This window comes from Lepus europaeus, chromosome 17 (assembly GCF_033115175.1).
Source record: "Lepus europaeus isolate LE1 chromosome 17, mLepTim1.pri, whole genome shotgun sequence".
NCBI lineage: Eukaryota > Metazoa > Chordata > Mammalia > Lagomorpha > Leporidae > Lepus > Lepus europaeus.
This window is the reverse complement of record NC_084843.1, coordinates 11,318,429-11,339,542: the sequence shown is the minus strand read 5'-3', so window position 1 is coordinate 11,339,542 and position 21,114 is coordinate 11,318,429. Positions and strand designations below refer to the sequence as shown.

At 49.1% G+C, this 21,114-nt stretch overlaps 1 protein-coding gene across 2 annotated transcripts; it reads left to right on the top strand.

Moving 5' to 3' along the window:
* Nucleotides 1-525: 525 nt before the first annotated feature.
* Nucleotides 526-21,069, top strand: DENND10 (DENN domain containing 10). Of its 2 annotated transcripts, XM_062214620.1 has the most exons (9): nt 526-609; nt 2,377-2,573; nt 5,179-5,258; nt 8,171-8,319; nt 10,571-10,682; nt 12,011-12,111; nt 16,282-16,389; nt 17,945-18,039; nt 19,844-21,069. In XM_062214620.1, exons 1-9 carry the CDS (start codon nt 555-557, stop codon nt 20,018-20,020), a joined length of 1,074 nt encoding a protein of 357 aa, XP_062070604.1. In that variant the 5' UTR covers nt 526-554; the 3' UTR covers nt 20,021-21,069. The 2 variants fall into 2 exon arrangements, with proteins under 2 accessions (XP_062070604.1, XP_062070605.1); XM_062214621.1 differs by lacking the exons at nt 526-609; nt 5,179-5,258 and having other exon boundaries at nt 2,489-2,573.
* The last annotated feature ends 45 nt before the right edge of the window (nt 21,070-21,114 follow it).

Below are 21,114 nucleotides of genomic sequence, written 5' to 3'. Positions count from 1 at the left end.
CTTCTGAGCCCGACTGGAAGGCGGAGGTAGAATGAAAAAGGAAGATTGGCCTGAGTTACGAAGTCGGAGGAGGAGCCGGTGCCACCCGACGCCTGCAGCGCTGGCATCCCATATGAGCACCAGCTCAAGTCCTGGCTGCTCCATTTACAATCCAGCTCTCTGCTAGGGCCTGGGAAGGCAGTGGAAGTCCTTGGGTCCCTGCACCCATGTGGGAGAAGCAGCTCCGGGCTCCTGGCTTCTGATCAGCCCAGCTGCGGTGTTGCAGCCAGTAGGGGAGTGAACCAGGGGATGGAAAACTCTCTCTCTCTGCCTCTCTGTAACCCTGCCTTTCAAATAAATAAATAAATATCAAAAAAAAAAAAAAAAGGCAGCGGATGAAGACCTGGGTCAGAGAAACTGAGGTCGCGGAAGCCGGGGGAGCTTCCCAAGGACGAAGGGCTGCGGACCCAGGAAGGGCGGGGCTGCGAGGAGGAAGTGGCGGGGGGCGGGGCCTGGCGGGGCGGGCCCTGCGGAGGGCGGGGCCTGTGGCGGCAGCCGGGCGGCCGCGTCCAAAGATGGCCACGGCAGAAGCGGCCGACACTCAGCTGATGCTCGGAGTGGGGCTGATCGGTGAGGACGCAGGCGCCCTGCCCCGCAGGCCCACATTCGGTCCGCCTCCGCCTCGCCTCGGCCTGGGGCGGCCCCTCGCGCCGCCCTGCTGAGGAGGGCGCGGCCCCTCCATGCTTGGCCTGGTCTGGGGGCTGCGGGCCGGACCTCCTGGGCGCGGGGCCGGTGCCGCCTCCTGGAGCCCGCACGGCCACCGGGAGCCCGGGACCGCGCCGCTCCTGCGCCGCCGGCCTGCCTGGCGCGGGGCGGGGCCGGGCCCGCAGAGCCCGGGGCCGCGGCCGCCTGGGTGTGGGAAGCGCGCGGGACTGAGCGTGCGAGTCCGCGGCTGCGCGCGGGGTTGGGCCGCCCCCGCTGGTGGGTAGCGTGGGACGCGGGCCCAGGGTCTCGGCAGGAAGCGGCCGGGCCAGGCCGGGACCTCGGGGCCGGCGGAGACCTCCGCGTGGCGGGCCGGGGTCCGTCGCGGACCTCTGGGAGCCCCGCAGTTTCAGGTGTGCGGGTCCCCCGGAGCCGGTCTTCTGTGGGTTGGTGCCTGTGGGTTGCAAGGTCTTCCCCTGCCTGCGGTCTCTACACACGCATCGACCCTGGTTCCCAAGGCACCAGGACCTTCCTAGACAGCAAAACCGGGCCTCAAAGGGCGGCGATTATCTGAATTTTCTCTCTCATTTTAAAGATTTACTTGAAAGGCGGATACCGGGGGAGTGCCTTCCCTTCGCTGGTTCTCTTCCCAAATGGGGCCAACGACCTGGGCGGGCCAGGGGGAAGCCAGGAGCTTCCTCTGGGTCTCCCAGTGGGTGCAGGGGCCAAAGCACTTGGGTTATCTTCTACTGCCTTCGCAGGCCACAGCAGGGAGCCTGACCGGAATCGGAGCGGACTTAGCCGGGGCGCCCCTAGGGGAGAGCAGTGCTGCCTCCTGGGACTTTAACCCACTGAGCCACGGTGTCAACCCCCCGTACCTGAAACAGTAAAACTGCCTCAAACCAAACCCAAACCGCCCCGAAGGTGCTGAATTCAGCTCAGTTAAACTCCATCTAGCAACAGCGAAGACAAAGACGACTTCGGATCATATATTCAATTCAGAAGGTTAAAAAATTTTTTTTTCCATATTGATACGCATTAACATTTTAAACTTAAGGCAATTATAAATGTAGAAGCGATTCTATGGGACGAGACAGAGAGGAACTCTACCACACCTCTAGGGCTAAATGTTTTCACTGAAGATGTGTTCAGGGGCCGGTGTGGGTTCTAGACCCGGCTGCTCCACTTCCCATCCAGCTCTCTGCTATGACCTGGGAAAGCAGTGGAAGGTAGCTCAGGTCCTTGAGCCCCTGCACCGGCGTGGGAGACCTGGAAAAAGCTCCTGGCTTTGGATCGGCACAACTCCAGCCATTGTGGCCATCTGGGGAGTGAACCAGCAGATGAAAGACTCTCTCTCTCTGCCTCTACCTCTCTGAAACTCTGCCTTTCAAATAAATAAATAAATCTTTTAAAAAAGAAAAAAAAACCCTCACTGTAATCTTCAAAGCCCTTTTATTTTAAAAAAATGAAAAAAGATGTGTTACAAAAGCTTTTGACTCAAGTGGCCTAAAATTCAAGGTCTTGAGGGTTGGGTGCTTTGAGCTGCAGGGGTATGTGGGAGCTTGGAGTCTCAGGGGCTCTGCGTAGCTCTGTCATAGGGTGTCAGAGCTGCTTCCGCTAGGACTTGTGAGCAGCCGGTCCGCTCACTTCCTTGCTGCGTTTGACGTTCTCACAGTGAGCGTGTTTCCATTGCAGAAAAGGACACAAATGGAGAAGTCCTCTGGGTGTGGTGTTACCCCCGCACCACAGCCGCCCTCAGGAGCCTGCTGCTCAGAAAATGCTGCCTTACGCAGGAAAACGCGCTTCTGCACCCTTTTGTCTTTGGTCAGTACAGAAGGACCTGGTTTTACATCACGACGGTTGAAGTTCCAGATTCCTCAGTTCTGAAAAAGGTAGGACTGCGTTCCTTCGCTCCTGCCCAAACCAAAAGGGATGCAAGATTAGGCCAGTTATTCCTGGTTGTTCTGAGTGCGTTGGCAAAGGTTCATTGTTATTTTCACTGAGTGTTGTCTTTCACACTTTACGTTCATTTGTTCTAGAATGATACTTGCTGAGCAACACGGCCACTTGTGTCTGATAATCAGAACAGAAACATAAAAGTGGCTTCAAAGCCGTGACTGCTTAGCAGTGGGCAGAAGTGTTTTTCTGTACTTAAAAACTATTTTAGAGGATTTAATTATCCTTGACACAGTTAAGAAAATCTTTCCTCTGCTTGCATATGATAAGAGTATATTAAGAATTTATATTGTTGATTAAGGTGAAGGAGTTTAGGATGTCTCTGTCATTCTCTCAACTTTTCAGTGTGTTTCAAAATTTTCAAAAGAAAATATCAAAATTCTCTGTGGAAGAAAAAATTAGAGGTTGGGCATTGTGGCGCAGTAGATGAAGCTGCTGCTTAGGATGCCCTCATCCGAAGTGCTAGTGTGAGTCCTGGCTCCCCAGCTCTGGGTCCCGCTCATGTGGCTGGGAGTTGGCACGTGATGGCTAAGAACCTGGGTTCCTGCCACCCGTGTGGGAGACCCAGGTTGAGTTCCTGGTCTTGGTTTTGGTCTGGCCCAACTCCGGCTGTTGTGGGCATTTGGGAAGAGTGGATGGAAGATCTGTGTCTCCTTTTTTCTCTGTCACTCTGCCTTTCAATTAAATAAAGAATTAAAAAAAAAGATTTTGGAAAGGATGACTAAGGAAATTCATGTATGACTCAGGGTTTTTTGGTGTGTTGATAGGATCGGGGTCAATGTGATGGATGGAAAACCAGTACCTGGTTGATGTCACTTTGCTAATTCCAGACAGCCGGGAGGGTTTTCAAAGAAAAGCCTAGTGAATAGAGGGGCTGGGCCTGATGTGCGGATTGCTTTTCCCTTTTCCCGGTTAATTTTGTAGCCAATAATGAAACTCTGAAACGTGAGCAGAATACCAATCGAGCATAAAGAATTACATTTAATCGAGCATAGAGAATTACATTTAAAGTAACAATTTGGGACTGTTGGAAGGTTAAGACAGAACAGGGAGTCGTAGGTAGGAGCTGTAAATTTGGAGGAGACAGGCATCCAGATAATCTGTCCGATCTCTGGCTGCTGTCGGGCTCCTGTTGAGCTCTTGCGGAGAGGCCTCGCTGCTGCCTTGGCTTTGCCGCAGGCTCTGCGTGCCAGATCGCCAGGTTCAGCAGTGCTGATGCCGCACCTGTGTGTTCCAGATTGCTAAAGTATATTTCTTCAGTGCTTTGCTTTTTTTTTTTTTTTAATTTTTTTTTTTGTTTCTTTCTTTTTTTTTCTTTTCTTTTTTTTTTTGACAGGCAGAGTGGACAGTAGAGGGAGACAGAGAGAAAGGTCTTCCTTTTTGCCGTTGGTTCACCCTCCAATGGCCGCCGCGGTAGCCGCGCTGCGGCCGCTGCACCGTGCCATTCCGATGGCAGGAGCCAGGTGCTTCTCCTGGTCTCCCATGGGGTGCAGGGCCCAAGCACTTGGGCCATCCTCCACTGCACTCCCTGGCCACAGCAGAGAGCTGGCCTGGAAGAGGGGCAATCGGGACAGAATCCGGCACCCCGACTGGGACTAGAACCCGGTGTGCCGGCGTCGCAAGGTGGAGGATTAGCCTACTGAGCCGTGGTGCTGGCGCTTTTTTTTTTTTTAAAGTTCTGAATTTTGTCTCGTGGATGGGAACATGATGTGTGTGATGAGGCATTTCTGTGGTGATAGTTGAGGCATTTATCCGGGGGACACTTGTTATGACAGGAACACTGGTGGAGTGGCAGCTCTTGAGAGAGCCGGTTATTTCAGGAACGGGGTGATTGCCACTAGGATGAATTTTGCTTTTTCCCATTAATGACCACCAGTTGCTAAATTGAGGGGTATGATTTAGTAATCCTTGTTCTGCTTTGATGAGATTGGGGGAATTAAATAGAAACTCATTTTTTTTATATTTTAGTGAAATAGTTTCATGTTTTTGAAAAAAAAAAGTTATTTATTTACTTGAAAATCAGACTTACAGAGAGACAGAGGGAGAGACAGAGAGATCTTCCATTTGCTGGTTCACTCTACAAATGGCTGCAATGGCTGGCCAGGCCAAAGCCAGGAGCTTTGTCCAGGTCTCCCATGTGGGTGCAGGGGCCCAAGCACTTGGGCCATTCTCTGCTACTTTCCCAGGCCATTAACAGGGGACTGGATCAGAAGTGAAGCAGCCAGGACTTGAACCAGTGCACATATGGGATGCTGGCACTGCAGGCAGCAGCTTAATCCACTACATCACAGCGCTGACCTCTTTGGAAAAAAATTTTTAAGAGTATTGCCTTCTTACATAGGAAATTAAATATATATGTAAATAAATACATGCATAGATATATTTGCAAACATAAAAACTATAAAGAAGCAAGTGAGGACTTTTTTTTTTTACAATTGTCTTTTTAATGATGGTTTGTCTTGTTCAAGAGGTTTGTTAGAATATAGTAATAAGAACTGATCATATTGAGTGGCTTTACTTTTTTTTGTTTCTTTTGGACAGGTGACTCATTTTTCTATTGTTCTGACCGCCAAAGATTTTAACCCAGAGAAATATGCCGCCTTCACTAGGATATTGTGTAGGTCTGTATGAAAACTGTATTAAATGTGATTTACCAAAATGAAGACCTTACCCAGCAGCCACAGCAGATGTCTACGCTGAGGGCGCATTTCAGTCCTCTGTCTGCCCAGCCTAATCTGCGCCGGACGGCCCCTCGGGACTGTTTTGTGAGGAGGAACTTCCTCTCCTGCCTTACCCATCCTGCTCCTCTTACTTGGGAAAACTGTCTCAGTGAAGAGGGAAAGAAGTTTGCAGAGCTCTTGCAGTTCCTGGTTATCTGGGTCACTTGTTAGTTTGGTCTTTCATTTCTGCTCACTTCTAATCTGGAACTTTGCCTAGCAGGATGGATAAGTTAAATGCCTTACCATGGCTCATACACGTCGAGGCCTGTGTGTTCTGGAGTCATTCTGGAGAAAGTTAGTGGATATTTTTAATTATGCTGAAGCACAGGAAACCATTTCCTACTGGCCTGCTGCAGGTCTGAGAAAGTCTAGTTAATTGATTAATTGTGATTCAAGTGGGTCACTTTAGTTTTATCCCACATGTTGAAAATATTTATCTAAAATGCACCAGTCCGCTCTCCTGCCTTGGTATATACATTTGTGGACCTAATGAAATCATGCTTTTGGGTTAGAACATTGGGGCATTCTGAAAGGCTTTGCAAAGTTTTAGTTTTTGGGGATGTTTGTGTGTGTGTCACTAGTTAGAATTGCAATTCTGGATGTTATGTATTACTGTCAGCTTTCCGGCGCTTGCCCAGTAAGTAGCTTAGGGAGTGAAAGCAATTGTTTGTGTTTTTCTCACAATAAGTAAAGTACATGGTTATAAATTTGCCATTTTTATGCATGTGCAGGCACACACACCAACACCAACAAAACAAAACAAACAAACAAAACTTGTAGGACTATCTTCTTGTTGCTTAAGGGTTTCAGTTAAAAATGCATTGTGACTAAATGAGGTTTTACTGTTTTTACAGCCAGCTTTGATAAAAACTTGCTGTGGTGAGATAAACTCCAAGTCTGTGGCCCACTGTGGAATGTAAACAACGTCCAGTTAATGTGGCCCTGACACAGAGGGAGATTACTGTCACCAGAGGAGACGCTGTCCAGAAGCCATGAATTCAAAACACTGCAGAGGTGTTTTTGGACCTCTGGACTCGCGTTTCGTTTGACTGAGTCAGGGTTAGGATACTGAGCTGAACTCGTGGGGAAATAGCTTGGAATGCAGAAGGCAGAGTTACCCCAGCCACAGCATCATTGCATTCTGAGCCTGCTCTCCAAGAGAAGTGAGGGCTGAAGGCTACTGCAAGGCACCTCCTCAGCCTCCGGCCCCTTAGACACCTGAGGCTCATCCTTGTGTGCATGTACACCCGCGTGCTGCTGCAGATGCACACGTCCCACCCACACGTGACTGCATGCCCACGTACACACTCCTAGATAGACAGTGTTCATGCTGGTGAGGTTCATGTGGACTTGCTCCCTTCCAGTTCTGGTGAGAGGAGCTGGCCAGTGTGCTCACAGTGGCAGTGGAAGCTATGTGGGAAGTTCCCCCCTTCACCCTCTACACCCTTCAGCTCACCTTTTTTTTTTTTTTAATTTATTTGAAAGAGTTACAGAAAGAAAGAGAGAAAGCAAGTGAGCAAGCTTCCATCTGCTGGTTCACTCCCCAGATGGCTGCAACTGCAAGGGCTGGGCCAGGCTGGGGCCAGGAGCCAGGAACTTCTTCTTGGTCTCCCACATGGGTGCAGGGGTACAAGCACTTGGGTCTTCCTTCACTGCTTTCCCAGGCCATCAGCAGAGAGCTGGATTGGAAGTGGAGCAGCCGGGACTCGAACTGGCGCCCATGTGGGATGCTGGTGTCTCAGGCAGGGGCTTTACCCAATATGGCACACTGACCCACAGCTCACCATCACATAACCCCTGTGACCTCTCTGTAGCCTACCAGAGACTTTTTTCTCCCTACCCATGTGTATGAGTTCTTGGGTTTGAATGTATTTTCTATACAGGAGAGCTTACAATATTCATTACCCTCTACCTGTTTCTCAGTATTTAGATTAAAATGGAAAAAACAAAGAACAAAAATCCAAGCCCTCATGATTGCCAGGATTTATGAAGCAGTTAAAACACTTGTTTTTTTAACTTCATCTAGATACATAATTTTCAGATGATCTTTTTTAAACATCAGTTTTGTTTTCGTCCTGATTTTCTGTCCCATGAGCTGATGAAAGACCCAGTAGACCCAGTCGTGTTTCTCAAGCAGAATTTATTTTTAGTTGCTCATGGGAAGGGATTTCAAGGGGAAGAGGCTGGCTCCACATGTGAGCTATAAGCCCAGACAGTTTCCTGTCAGCAGTTTCTGGAAGTTTTGACTTGATGGCAAATGTCTCTAGTAGCACATTTATCGCTGGAAACTTAAGAGTTTTTATTTCTCAATTATCTAAAAATAGCTACCTCTGGGAACTCTGATAATAAGTATGAGTTCTACAGCTAATTACTGCTTTCTCTGTGAACAATGCATAAAACTGCTTTCTTGTCAGTGGGAATCCCGGCAATAAAACACAGTTGGGTGTCTAAGAACGCCGGTTGTGAGCATTAGACATGAAAGGGGATGAGTCTGCAACATTCTTGAGAGGAGTGGGGCCCCCAGCGCCCGGTCCACCCTCCTGCCTCAGGGCACCACAGCAGGCCTTCCCCGGTAAAGGAGAGAGCTGACTTCAAAGAATGGAGAGCTGGCAAATGGTTTTTACTCAGACTTTTTCTAACCGAATTAGGGCAGTCAAATGTACTCTTGTGTCACGAAAAGACCCAGGCATTCGGAAGTACAGCAGCAAGTGGGCTTTAGAGTCTTTACAAGTGACCCGTGCCCGGCCCTGGGGCGTTTCTCCACGTGACTCCTCTCAAACCGACGCGCGGTTGCTTTGTGTCCTTTCTTGCAGAATGTACCTGAAGCATGGGAGCCCAGTGAAGATGATGGAGAGCTACATCGCAGTTCTCACAAAGGGGGTGTGCCAGAGTGAGGAAAACGGCTCCTTCCTCAGTAAGGACTTTGATGCCCGAAAGGCCTACCTTGCAGGCTCCATCAAAGGTAAAAAAAGAAGAAAAAAAGAAAAACCCATAGCAACACCAGAATCCCTGAGCCAAGATTAACCTCTCCTTTGGCTCAATTGCACCATTTTTCCATCCATTGCTCTCACCTCTGTAACACTTATTTCCCACACAGAGAACTTCAACTCTGGTTCTCCTCACTCAGTCAGAATTCTCAGAGGAAAACAGATTTTTGTGGTGTTCCTACCCACATTATTCTGTTGTTGTAGAAATGTTCTTTAAAAAAAAAAAAAAAAAAAAGAGTATTTATTTATTGCAAAGACAGGAAGGGAAGGATTTCCCATCCACTGGTTCACTCTGCAAATGCCCACTATAGCTAGAGCTGGGCCAGGCCTACACCAGGAGCCTAGAACTGCATCCAGGTCTCCCTCTAGGGTGGAGGGACCAGGACTTGAGCCATCACCTGCTGCCTCTCACTGTCTGCATTAATAGGAAACGAGTCAAGAGGGGGGCTGGGACTGACCCAGGCACTCCAGTATTAGATGTGGGTATCCCGAGTGACTTCTTAACCATTGTCCCCATGCCTGCCACTGTACAGATGTCCATCTGGGTCTTTCTGTATGGGTGGCAGAGGCCCGAGCACTTGAGCCATCACCTGCTGTCTCCCAGGATTTATTAGCAGGAAGCTGGATCAGAAGCAGAATAACGGACTGGAACCAGCACCACAGTATGGGATGCAGGCATTCCAAGTGGTAGCTTAACCCACTGCACCACCGTGTGCACCCTGTTTTTAAAAACTTTATGTTTTTGAGAAGCAGAGAGAGAGAAAGGGCTCCCACCTGTTGATTCACTTCCCAAATGCTTGCAATGACTGGGGCTGGGGTAGGGCCAAAGCTAGGAGCTCAATTTGTGTTTCCCAAATGGGTGGCAGAAACCCAACTGCTTGAGCCATCACCACTTCCTCCCAGGGTTCACGTTGGTAAGGAGTTGGAGTCAGGAAGTGGAGCAGGAATGTAACTGAGGTGATCCAAATGGGAAACAGGCATCTTAACCACTAGGTGAAATGCCCATTCCTGGAATCTTTTTTAAATCAGAAGTTTTTATGAAACAGAAAGATGCTGGTCCCCCAGAGGCAGCCGTAACCCATCCTGGTAAGCAGCTAGCCAGATCCATCCACCAAATAAGGAGCAGCTGTGCTTATGGCATTGGCCTAAACTTATTCTCTGTATTAAAAATAATTTGTAGGGGCTGACATTGTGGCACAGCAGGATAAACCACTGTTTGCTGCAGCAATATCCTGTATTGGAATGGCAGTTCAAGTCCTGGCTGCTCTGCTTCCAATCTAACTTCCTGCTAATGTGCCTGGGGAAACAGTGGAAGATGGCCTGAGTACTTGGGCTGCTACCACTCACATGGGAGACATGGATGGAGTTGGCTTTGGGCTGTACCTGCCCTGGCCATTGTGACCATCTGGGCATTGAACCAATGGATGGGAGATCTCTGTCTCTCCCTCTCTCTTTCTCTCACTCTGTCTTTCAAATACTTACATACATACATAAATCTCTGTAAGAAATAATTTTGGGTGGGGGGATTTTTGGCCTAGTTGATACCAGTTAGGACATCTGCACCCACCCCTCATTAGAATACCTGGGTTCAATACCTAACTGTGGCTTCCTGCTAATGCCAGCCCTGGGGAGCAGTGATGGTGGCTCAGGGCACTCAGTTCCTGCCACCACATAGAAAATCTGGTTTGAGTTATCTGACCCCTGGCTTCAGCTTGGCTCAACCCCCATCACTGAGGGCATTTGGGGAGTGAACAGTAGATGTGTGAACTCTGTCTCTCAAGTGATAAAAATACATTTGATAAAGAATTTTTCACTTATGAATTCTTTCTGATAGAAAGTTTATGTCCTGGACTGCTACAGCAGTTAAGATTCCATTTGGGAGGCCCGCATCTCATACCAGAGGGCCTGGGTTGGAGTCCTGGCTCCACTTCCAATTCCAGCTTCCTGCAGTACATACCCTGGGAGACAGCAGGTGATGCCCAAGTCCTGGGGTCCCTGCCACCCACACGGGAAACCTGAATTGAGTTCCAGCTGCTGGTTTCAGCCTGGTCCAGCTTCAGCTGTTGCAGTCATTTGGGGAGTAAACCAATGGATGGAAAACATCTGTCTGTCCTTCTGTCTCTGTCTCTTTCTCCCTTTCAAATAAATACAAATTAAATTTAAAAATGTTTAGATGTTTATGTTCATACATACTATTTCATATATTAACTTTTTTTTTTTTTAAAGACATTGTATCTCAGTTTGGAATGGAAACTATAATCTTACACACTGCGCTGATGCTCAAGAAGAGAATCGTCGCCTATCATCCCAAAGTAGAAGCTGTCCAGGAGTTCACCAGGTGCTGTCTCTGTCACTCGGGAGTGGGAGCTTTGTTGGCAGTTTGGGGCAGGAGATGTCACTGTTCTGCTGTAAATTAGGTATAAATAGCATGTGTAACCATTTTGGTCTAATGTTTCAGTTAAGATCTAGTAGTTCAAGGTCACTGAATTTGAACTTTAGAAATGTGACTATTTGAGGGTAAGGGGTTAGCAAACTTTTCCTTGTCAGAGAATAAATATGTTAGGCCTGTCAGCCATTTGATCCCTGTCCCAGCCACTCAACTGCCTGGGTAGCACAAAAGCAACCATAGACAATCCACGTGTAAATTAATGGGTATGGCTTGTTCAGTAAAACTTTATTTATAAAGACAGGCAGCTGGCCCACAGGCCATCGCTCGCTGTCCCTTGTTTGAGGTGTTATTCCTTCTGTTCACTTTTACCAAAGACTATATATACATCAGGCTTGATTTACTAAGCCTAACTTGTTTTGGATGTTTAAAAAAAAAGGAAGGGAGGAGTTGGCATTTGTGCTGGGTATACCGTGTACAAGGCATTACATAAGACATCTAAATTATCAGATTTACTCATGACAAGAACCCTACAAGGCGGTACTATTACTCTGTTTTAGGAATGAGAAGATAGGTTTGAGGAAGCTAGGTGCTAAGGTACTGAAAGAAGAAAATCCTGGGAGGGCACAAGATGGGAAACAGCGCCTAGGCCATGCCTGCCGGTACTGCACACTTTAGGAATCGTTGTGATGCTCATGACTGCTTCAGATCCTCAGAGTGCCAGAACGTTCTCCCGGCTCTCTCTGGCTCCGAGCCCCATCAGCCTTTCCCAAGGGTTTATGCTTATTAATCTGAGGTGGGTGACACAAAGCCCAGGTGAATTTGGCACATCTGGAAGCAGTTGTTTTACCACGAGTGTTTTTAGTTAGGAAACTTATGTTGTATGAAGACAGACACAACACGTTTTGCAAGTTTGCCTGGAGTTTTAAATATAGATGAGAGACTTCCTGAGAGGTTTGTGCTCCGGGAGGCCGCTTTGGACTTCACCCGCACATCCACTGGCCGCGGCAGCCCGCAGAGTGGGATGTTTGCAGGGAAGCTTTGTGTCACTGCTTGCCTCTGTGCAGAGCTCTGGGAAGTTCACCTCGAACCCTTTGTAGCTAATCTGACACGAAAAGTGGGATCTGAAGCATGACATTACTTTGACTTGCCTCTGGGAGGTGCTTGTCAGCATTTCTGGGGTGCGGTCAAGGTCTCTACCTCCTGGAGAAGAGGAGAAGAAGGCTGAGTATCCCAGGTGTGGGCCAGCGGCCATTTGAGTTCTTGCTTTGATTTCCCAGGACTCTGCCTGCCCTGGTGTGGCATCGCCAGGACTGGTCCATCCTCCATTCCTACGTACACCTCAATGCCGATGAACTGGACGCCTTGCAGACATGCACAGGTAGACCAGAGGAGCCCAGGGGAGGAAGTAATCTGATTTAAGGAGGGTTATTTTTGTTGTTGTTGCTTCATTGTTTTTATGCATTCCTAAGGGAACTACTGATCATTTATTATTTCTTTAAAAAATGCTGTTCATAAATAAATTTTTAGATTGTTTTATTTATTTGAAAGGCAGAGAGAGCAAAAGATGGAGTGAGATCTTCTGTCTGCTGGTTCATAGCTCAAATACCTACAACAGCTGGTGTTGGGCAAGGCTGAAGCCTGGAGCTGTGGACTCAACCTAGGTCTCCCATGTGGGTGGCAGGGATCCAAGTACTGGAGGCAAACCTGCTGCCCCCCGGGCATGCACTGATGGACACTCCACTGTGGGGCGTGGACGGGGGTCCCATTCGAGGCAAACCTGCTGCCCCCCGGGCATGCACTGATGGACCTCCACTGTGGGGTGTGGACAAGGGTCCCAAACGGTGCCCTAATTGCTGCACCAAATGTCTACCCGCTGCCCCATCTTTTTTTTTTTTTTAAGATTTATTTAGTTATTTGAAAGAGTTACAGAGAGAGAGAGAGAGAGAGAGAAAACTCTGTCTGCTATTTCACTCCTCAAATGGCTACAATAGCCATAGCTGAGCGGGTCAGGAGCCAAGGAGCCAGGAGCTTCCTCATCATCTCTCATATGGATGCAGGGGCCAAGAACTTGGGCATCTTCTGGTGCCTTTCCAGGGACATCAGCAGGGAGCTGGATCAGAACTGGAACAGCTACCAGCACTGCAGGTGGAAGCTTACCTGCTGCAGCACAGCGCCAGCCCCTGCCCCATCTTAGCCATCTTAAGTATACAGTTCAGTGGTGTTAAGTACACACTTTGTTATGCAGCCATCACCAAAATGCAGCCTATTCTTTTTTTTTTTTTTTTAATTTATTTGAAAGAGTTATAGACAGTGAGATAGAGATACAGAAAGGTCTTCCTTCCGTTGGTTCACTCCCCAAATGGCTGCTACGGCCGTCGCTGCACCAGTCTGAAGCCAGGAACCAGGTGCTTCTTCCTGGTCTCCTGTGCAGGTGCAGGGGTCCAAGCTCTCGGGCCATCCTCCACTGCCCTCCCAGGCCACAGCAGAGAGCTGGACTGGAAGAGGAGCAATCGGGACTAGAACCCAGTGCCCATATGGGATGCCAGCACCGCAGGCGGAGGATTAACCAACTGAGCCACGGCGCCAGCCCATGCAGCCTATTTTTAACCTGTAACGTTCCGACCTCACAAGTGTCCCTATCAGTGATTTCAGTGATTTGATTTTGAATAGTTAGTCTTCATTGTGAGTCTTCCCACATATTTTTCTCAAAGAAAAGCTACAGTTATTTTTAGGTACTATTATACAAGAGAACTTCATAAATTTCACAGAAATGAAGTTAAAAGATGTTATTTTGGTGTGGAAATTTTTTTTAATCCAAAATATTTTTTTTCAATATTCCCAAAATATTTTTTTTCAAAAGATTTATTTATTTTGAAAGTTAGTTGCAGAGAGAGAGAGAGACAGAGGGAGAGAGAGATCTTCCATCAGCTGGTTTCACTCCCCAGTTGGTCACAATGGAGAGGGCAGAGCCGGACCAAAGTCAGGAGCTTCATCCGGTTTCCCACGTGGGTGGAAGGGGCCCAGGCATTTGGGCCATCCTCCTCTGCTTTTCCCAGGTCATTAGCAGAGAGCTGGATTGGAAGTGGAGCAGCCAGGATGTGAACTACGGCCTATAGGGCTTTCATGCCACATTGTGGGCCCCAATTCATAGTTGTTGTTAAAGATTTTTATTTATTTGAGAGGTAGCTACAGACAGAGGGAGAGACAGAGAGAAAGGTCTTCCATCTGCTGATTCACTCCCCAAAATGGCCACAACAGCTGGAGCTGAGCCTGTCCAAAGCCAGAAGCCAGGAGCTTCCTCTGGGTCTCCCATGCGGGTGCAGGGGCCCAAGCACTTGGGCCATCTTGCACTACTTTCCCTGGGCCATACACAGAGAGCTGTATTGGAAAAGGAGCATCTGGGACACAAACTGGCCCAAACGGGATGCCGGTGCTGCAGGCAGAGGCTTAGCCCTCCAAGCCACAGCACCAGCCCCCGTTGCAGGCATTTGAGGAGTGAACCAGTGGGTGGGAGCTTACTCTCTCCCTTCTCTCTCTTTCTCTGTCCCTCTGCTTCTCAGATAAATAAGCCTTTAAAAAATAATAAATCCTCACGGATCCAAAGACAGATGGAAAGTGGAGTATTGAGGTACATGCTGTGCCTGCCCATCGCATCCTGCCTTTTTCCCTGCCCAGAGTCTATCCACCTCTTCATTTCTCTGTTATATCCATTTGGGAAGTGACCCAGCAGATGGAAGATCTTTCTCTTTCTCTCTCTCTCTCTGCAATTCTGCCTTTCAAGTAAGTAAATAAGTCTTTTAAAATATTTAAAATGAAAAGTAAATAGTTTTCCAGCTTGGTGGATGTATCCTGGTATTTCATTGTGGTTTTAATTTGTATTTCTCTTATTCCTAATGAGTATATTTCTATGTTTCTGCCATTTGTATTTCCTCTTCTGTAAAATGACTGCTTTTTTAAAATTTATTTTTCCATTTTTTTTCTATTGATTCATAGAAGTTCATTATATATTCATGATATGACTCCATTGTTGGTCATATGTTCCTCAAAGATTTGCAAGTTTCTAGGTTTTTTGTTGTTGGTGGTGTTCATTGTTTTCATGGTATCTTTTAATTTTTATCCAAGATTTTATTTATTTCTTTGAAAGGTAGAGTTATATAGAGAGAAAAACACACACACACACACACACACAGAGGCCTCCTCCTGCTGGTTCACTCCCCAGATGGCCACGCATTGGTGTGGCTCAGCCCCGGACCACTACTTGTATTTGGGAGTAAATCAGTGGATGGGAGCTCTCTCTGTCTCTTATTCTCTCTGTCTCTCTTTGTCAAATTAGTGTTTAAAAAAATTGTAATATGGGGCTGGTGCTGTGGCGCAGCCAGTTAAAGCCCTTGCCTGCAGCGCTGGCATCCCATATGGTGCTGGTTTGAGTCACAGCAGCTCCACATCCAATCCAGCTCCCTGCTAAGGCTCCTGGGAAAGCACTGAAGGGTGGCTCAAGAGCTTGGGCCCCTGCACCCATGTGGGAGACCCGGAAGAAGCTCTTGGCTCCTGGCTTCAGATTGGCTCAACTCTGGCCTTTGGGGACATTTGGGGAGCGAACCGCAGGTGGAAGACTTCTCTCTCTCTCTGTCTTACCTCTCTCTATAACTCTGCCTTTAAAATAAATCTTTTTTAAAAATTGTAATATATTGCTCTACGAAATAAAAAATGACTGGCAACCATTCATTGTCTTAAGATCAGTTGCAGAAACCTACGAATTCCTGAGTGACCCTGTATTCGTTAGCATCTGTAGTACCAGTCAGATCTGAAAGGAGGGAAAGAGTCTGCCATTTCCCCGTGATTTCTCTGAGAGCCCAGGCATGCAGTGGCTCGTGGGGTAGAGACCTGAAGGAGGAGCACTGGCTATGTTTGTGAGCCTTGCCACCTTCTGCCTTGTCTGGTGTTCTTGACACAGATTGGAATGACTGAAAAGTAAATGGTTTATTTCAGCCTTGTTCCTTGGTGCTGGGGTCTAATTTTGGAAAATTTTAATTGTGTGAATTTCTTCAGGCAACTGACACTAATGTATTTTTTTGATAAACATCTTTTCATTCATTGACTTTTTATTTATTTGAAATACAGATTACAGAGAGAGGTAGAGACAGAGAAAAGAGAGAGAGGTCGTCCATCCTCTGGTTCAATCCCCAAATGGCCGCAACAGCTGGAGCTGAGCCTATCCAGAGCCAGAAGCCTCCGAGCCTCCCACAGGGATGCAGGGACCCAAGGACTTGGGCCATCCTTCAATGCTTCCCTAGGCACATTAGCAGGAAGCTGGATTGGGAGTAGAGCAGCCAGGACTTGAACCAGCACCCATATGGGATGCCAGTGCTGCAGGCCGGGGCTTTAACCTGCTGTGCCATAGCGCCGGCCCCATTAATGTAATAATAAATGCCGCGAGGTACAGTTAGTGTTGTGTGAGGAAATAAAACTGCAAAGAGCAGAAAAGCAGCTGAACCTCCAGACTCCATTCTTCATTGCTGCGGTGACGTTGGCTGTGTTTGTAATGCAGGCTACGTGGCTGGGTTTGTGGACGTGGAGGTGAGCCACAGAGTGGGCCTCTACGACGTGTTTGTGAATCTGGCCGAGAGTGAGATCACCATTGCCCCGCCCGCGAAAGGTCAGTTCTCTGTCCTGCCATCGAGGTACAGGCCAGTGGGGATGTTCTCCAGGCTGATCCTCCAAACCCGGGGTTTGGGGGCCTGCAAAGCTGGGCCTCTTCAGTGTCTGGAACTTAGCGATGTGGACATGTTGGCTGCGCCGCAGCGGGCTCCGCGGTCTGTTCATCTTGTTCCTCCACCTTTGTGTTGAAACTGCATGTATCATCGATGGCTGCATAACACGTCCCCTTAGACCGCAGTGGTCTTCAAACAGCCAGCATGTATGTCCTCACAGGGCTGGTGAATCAGGAGCGACGGCTGAGTGACCGGCACACAAGGTTTCGGTCGCAATATCACCAGGGCTGGGGTTGTCCGAAGGCTCCGCTGAGGCTGGAGGATCTGTGTCCAGGCCAGTGTGCGTGGCTGTTGGCAGCAGCCGCCTTCGGTTCCCTGCTGTATGGGCCCCTCCCTAGGGCATCTTGAATGGTGTGATGACATGACAGCTGCTTCCCCGAGAGAGGGGGCAGGAGGCCACAGTGCCTCTCAAGACCTGGCCTGGGAAGTCAGTTACCTCCTGCATAAGTGGCTTGTCAGGAAGGAGGGGCGTCAGTGCACACTGGAGAGGAGGGGGAGGAGGCCCCTTCCCCTCCTGCAGGGAGGTGCGGCAGGACTGTGGGGACATCCACTACGATATGGTGTTGCGTGTGACTCCTGGGGGGAATCTCTGAAGGATGTCGCAGACAGCAAGGTGGAATGGAAGTGTTCTTGGAGCTAAAGATCAAGAACACGTCTTCTGTACCACAGACAGGTTTCAGTTGTCTAAATCAGTGATAGAGCGGCAAGGATGGGGTTAACGGCTGCTGCACCCGGGGCACTCCTCAGATTCGGTACTGGTTTTAGATGGGATGGCTGATAATAGCTTTGTGTTGTCACTTGCCTTGCTCCTTCAAAGGACTGGAAAGGTGGCCAGTGCCTGCCGCCTCCTCTCGCTCTGGGTCTGTACCACGGACTCCCCACAGTCAGCACCATCCCATTGCAGTTTGTCCGTTGTGGTCACAAACAGGCGTTGCGGTCACAAACGACAGTTCCTGTTCATCTCCTGCAGACAGTGGCCTGTCTGTAACTAGCACGAAGCAGCTGTTTCCTCGGCTCATTTCCGAGGGCCCTAAGGCCGTGACTGCTCAGCCGGCTTCTGCAAAACTGACAGGAAGTGCTGCCGCCACAGCATTGCTGCACGCATTTACATTCTTACCTGAAGACCTGGCAAGAAGTCGGGCTCTTGACTTGAAGTCACAACTCACTCATCAATTTTTCCCTAGGTTTTGTTTGAAAAGAAAAGTAAAATTGCTTGTCAGGTGGGCGTGAGGGGGAGGTTTGGTTTGGGATGGATACGTTTTCCTTCGGGCCAAGAAGTATATAAATTGTGACCATGCCTTCCCTCTTTGCCAAGGGATCATGTTTGTGTTCAGTAGTAAAATGGAAAGGGGGGGTCATCAGCCGTGTTTTCAGGTAGATGGAATGATTCTTTTTGTTAGTAGACTTCTACATAGTCCCATAATCTCTTGATCTCACCAGAGGCCATGGCAATGGGAAAACTGCACAAAGAAATTGGTCAGCTAATTGTCCAGTCTGCAGAAGATCCAGAGAAGTCCGACAGTCAGGTTATACAGGTACGGCCCCAGTCCTCCCACTTAGCCAGAGTCCTGCAGGGGCCCGGGGGAGGGCTGGGGGGGGTGGGGTGGTCAGTGCTGGCAGAGCTGCTGCCGTGCACATGCGCACGGTGAAGGGCAGGTGCTCCGAGGACGGTTTGCAGGGCGGCCACAGCGGTGATGGCTGAGCAAGCATGGTATTACCGTGGCCCATCAGTCATGGGTGTGAGTGCAGTGGATGAATGGAAAATAAGAAATGACAAGATACTTGGGAGCCATGACAGAAACTAGGGGTGGAGGAAGGGATGATCGGGGCGGGGATAAGAAAGCTCTGAGTGAGGGTGGAGGGCGTTCTGCAGGGCTTGGCTGTATGGCCTGTGCATCGTGGCCAGGAAGAGGGGCGAGGTCTTGTCTGAGACGGGAGTCATCACTGCCCCCATCCTCGCGTCACCAGCATGAAGGCACGTCCTCTTCACAGTGTAGATGAAACATGGGAGTGCTTGTGTTGCGCATGGACTGCAGGTGATGCATAGATAACTCAGTGTAATGTCTGAGACCTGGGGAGGAGAGTGACGGCGCCCAGCAAGGTGTAGGGGTTCAGAAATGTCCGAATGAACAGGTGATGTCGGGAGCATTAGTCACATAGTCGAAAAGCAGGAGCAGCCCAGGTGCCCTTCCGGACGGGTGAATGGGTAAACACAATGTGGTGTCTGCACCGTGGAACATGACAAGATGCCCCCCAACACAGGCTGCTGACTTCAGCCAGATGCCGAAGGGCAGGTTTTCCGGGTTCCGCTAACGTGAGGGGCCTCACGTGGGTGCATGTAGAAGGTCCCAGGGGCTGAGAGGGAATATGGGGGGTTATTTGCGTTTTAGGTTTTTTTGGGGGAGGTGGGGTGGGTGTGTTTAAAGACATGATCTATTTATTTGGTTGAGGCACAGAGAGCTGTTATCTGCTGGGCCCATTCCTCAGATGTCCACGACAGCTAGGGCTAGCCTGGGCCAACCCCAGACGTGGGAACACAGTCCAGATCTGCAGGTGGCAGGAGCCCAATACTTGCCATGACTGCTGCCTCCCAGGGCCCACATGAGCTAGAGGCTGGGATTGGAGCTGGAGCCGGGACCACATCCCAGCAGTCTGACGTGGCACTGCAGGCGGTGCTGCCGGGCATCCCGACTGCCAGGCCAACCGCCTGTCCCAGGAGGCACTTGTTCCAGAGTTCCTGTTTGGGATGGTAAAAAGCTTCTGGAAATGATGGCTGCATAACGTGCCTGTATTTAATGATGTTGGATGATGTACTTGGAAAGGCTAAAGTGTTAAAAAAGTCCGTGACACTGATTTTTCTGTTATTTTTAAGTTAGCCTCCTAATTTATCAAATTAGTCTGATAAAATGAAAAATAGATGGGCGGCACTATGGTACAGGGTTAATCCTCCACCTGCAGTGCTGGCATCTCATGTGGGTGCTGGTTCGAGGTCCAGCTGCTTCCGATCCACCTCTCTGCTATGGCCTGGGAGGGCAGTGGAGGATGGCCCAGGTGCTTGGCCCCTGCACCTGCTTGGGAGACCTGGAGGGAGCTCCTGACTCCTGGCTTTGGATCGGCTTGGCTGCGGCCATTTGGGGAGCAAACCAGCGGAAGGAAGACCTTTCTCTCTGTCTCTTCCTCTCACTGTCTGGACCTCTACCTCTCAAATAAATAAATAAAATCTTAAAAAAAAAAAAAATAGGCCACCAGAGTTTAAAAAAAAATAGCAGAAATAATTCTAGAGAACTGGGTCCGGTTTGAGGATAGGAACGTGATGCGTGTTTTCTTGTTCTATTAAAGGATATCGCCCTAAAGACAAAAGAAGTCTTGAGCAGCCTGGCCCCGCTCTCCGAGGTTTCGGGTGCCGGAGGGAAGCTGGTCCTCCGCGTCGAGGCGCTGAAGCAGAAGCGGTTCCCGCCGGCCACAGAGAACTTTCTGTACCACCTGGCAGCGGCCGAACGGATGCTGCAAACCTGACGCAGACAGCGTCCCTGCGGCCGGACCACTGCCCGCGTCCACTCTCATCACCAGGAACTATGGGAAATAACAGAGCAAATGATCTATTTTTAATGATTTACTTGCAAGTTTGAGATTTGACCTGAAAACACTGAAACTCATGAATGTGTTTGTGATTGTTCCCCGCCGATCCGCTCCCTGCCTGCTGTCAGAGGCGGACGAGGTGCCGTAACTACTACACCTGACATCCAAAAGCGGCCCCGTGCCGCAGACGCGGGCGGAAGCCTCTGCTGTCGCGTGAGCCCCGCTACCAGCACTGTTGCGAGCGAAGGTCAGCGGAGCCCCCTGCAGGTGCACCTTCCTGTTCTTGGCCTCTGAACACTTCAGCTTGTGAGGGTTTTGCATCGGGTTTATTCTCGGGTAGCCAACTTCCGTAATCCGTATTTTCATGGCCACGGAAGCCTCTGACAGCGTAAGGTGTTACTGCTCTAACCCTGTATTCTCTGAAGACTGGGGTCCTCCATGGTAGCAGAAGCAGCAGTGAGCAGTGTTTTCCTGCCATCGGTAGAGAGTGGGAGGATCCACATTTTCAGGCCACACCAGAGAATGTCTCGAAGCCACCACATAGCAAGCTAACCGCTCCTGTTCTGTCGGGTTCCTTCTCATAGTCGGAGACCTTAAACTTGCCAAGGGAGCAGAGGTGTGATTCCCCACGCGTCATTTCCGTCCCTGTGTCGTTAATGAGGAAAGGTGACTTTCACTCAGGACTGTGTCCTTCGAAATCTTACCGGGAAACACGCGTGCAAAAATGTCTTTATTGGATCTGTCACTTTAATTGAGAGTGTTGGGCATTGGTTAAAAAAAATAATAGCCTTTTCTCCATCCCTCTTTGGGTGGGAACAGGGGAGGACCTGAAGTGAGACGCTGACTGAGGCCGACAGTGGGATATTGAACCTGCACTTTATGGAAACGAATACTAACATTTTCACCCTCATTTTTTGACACATTAGCGAACAAAGTTGTTAAAATTATAAATTCATGTTGTAGAAATAAAATGGAAAATATTTTGATACTTCACTAAATTTTAGTCTTAGGTGAAGAATTGTGCCCATTTC

What these genes read in the sequence shown, in the direction of transcription:
- DENND10 (XM_062214620.1), top strand. Translation starts at nt 555, where the DNA reads ATGGCCACGGCAGAAGCGGCCGACACTCAGCTGATGCTCGGAGTGGGG. An exon ending in TTCACTAGGATATTGTGTAG is followed by an intron (nt 5,259 to 8,170) that starts GTCTGTATGAAA and finishes CCTTTCTTGCAG; the next exon opens with AATGTACCTGAAGCATGGGA. An exon ending in CCTTGCAGGCTCCATCAAAG is followed by an intron (nt 8,320 to 10,570) that starts GTAAAAAAAGAA and finishes TTTTTTTTAAAG; the next exon opens with ACATTGTATCTCAGTTTGGA.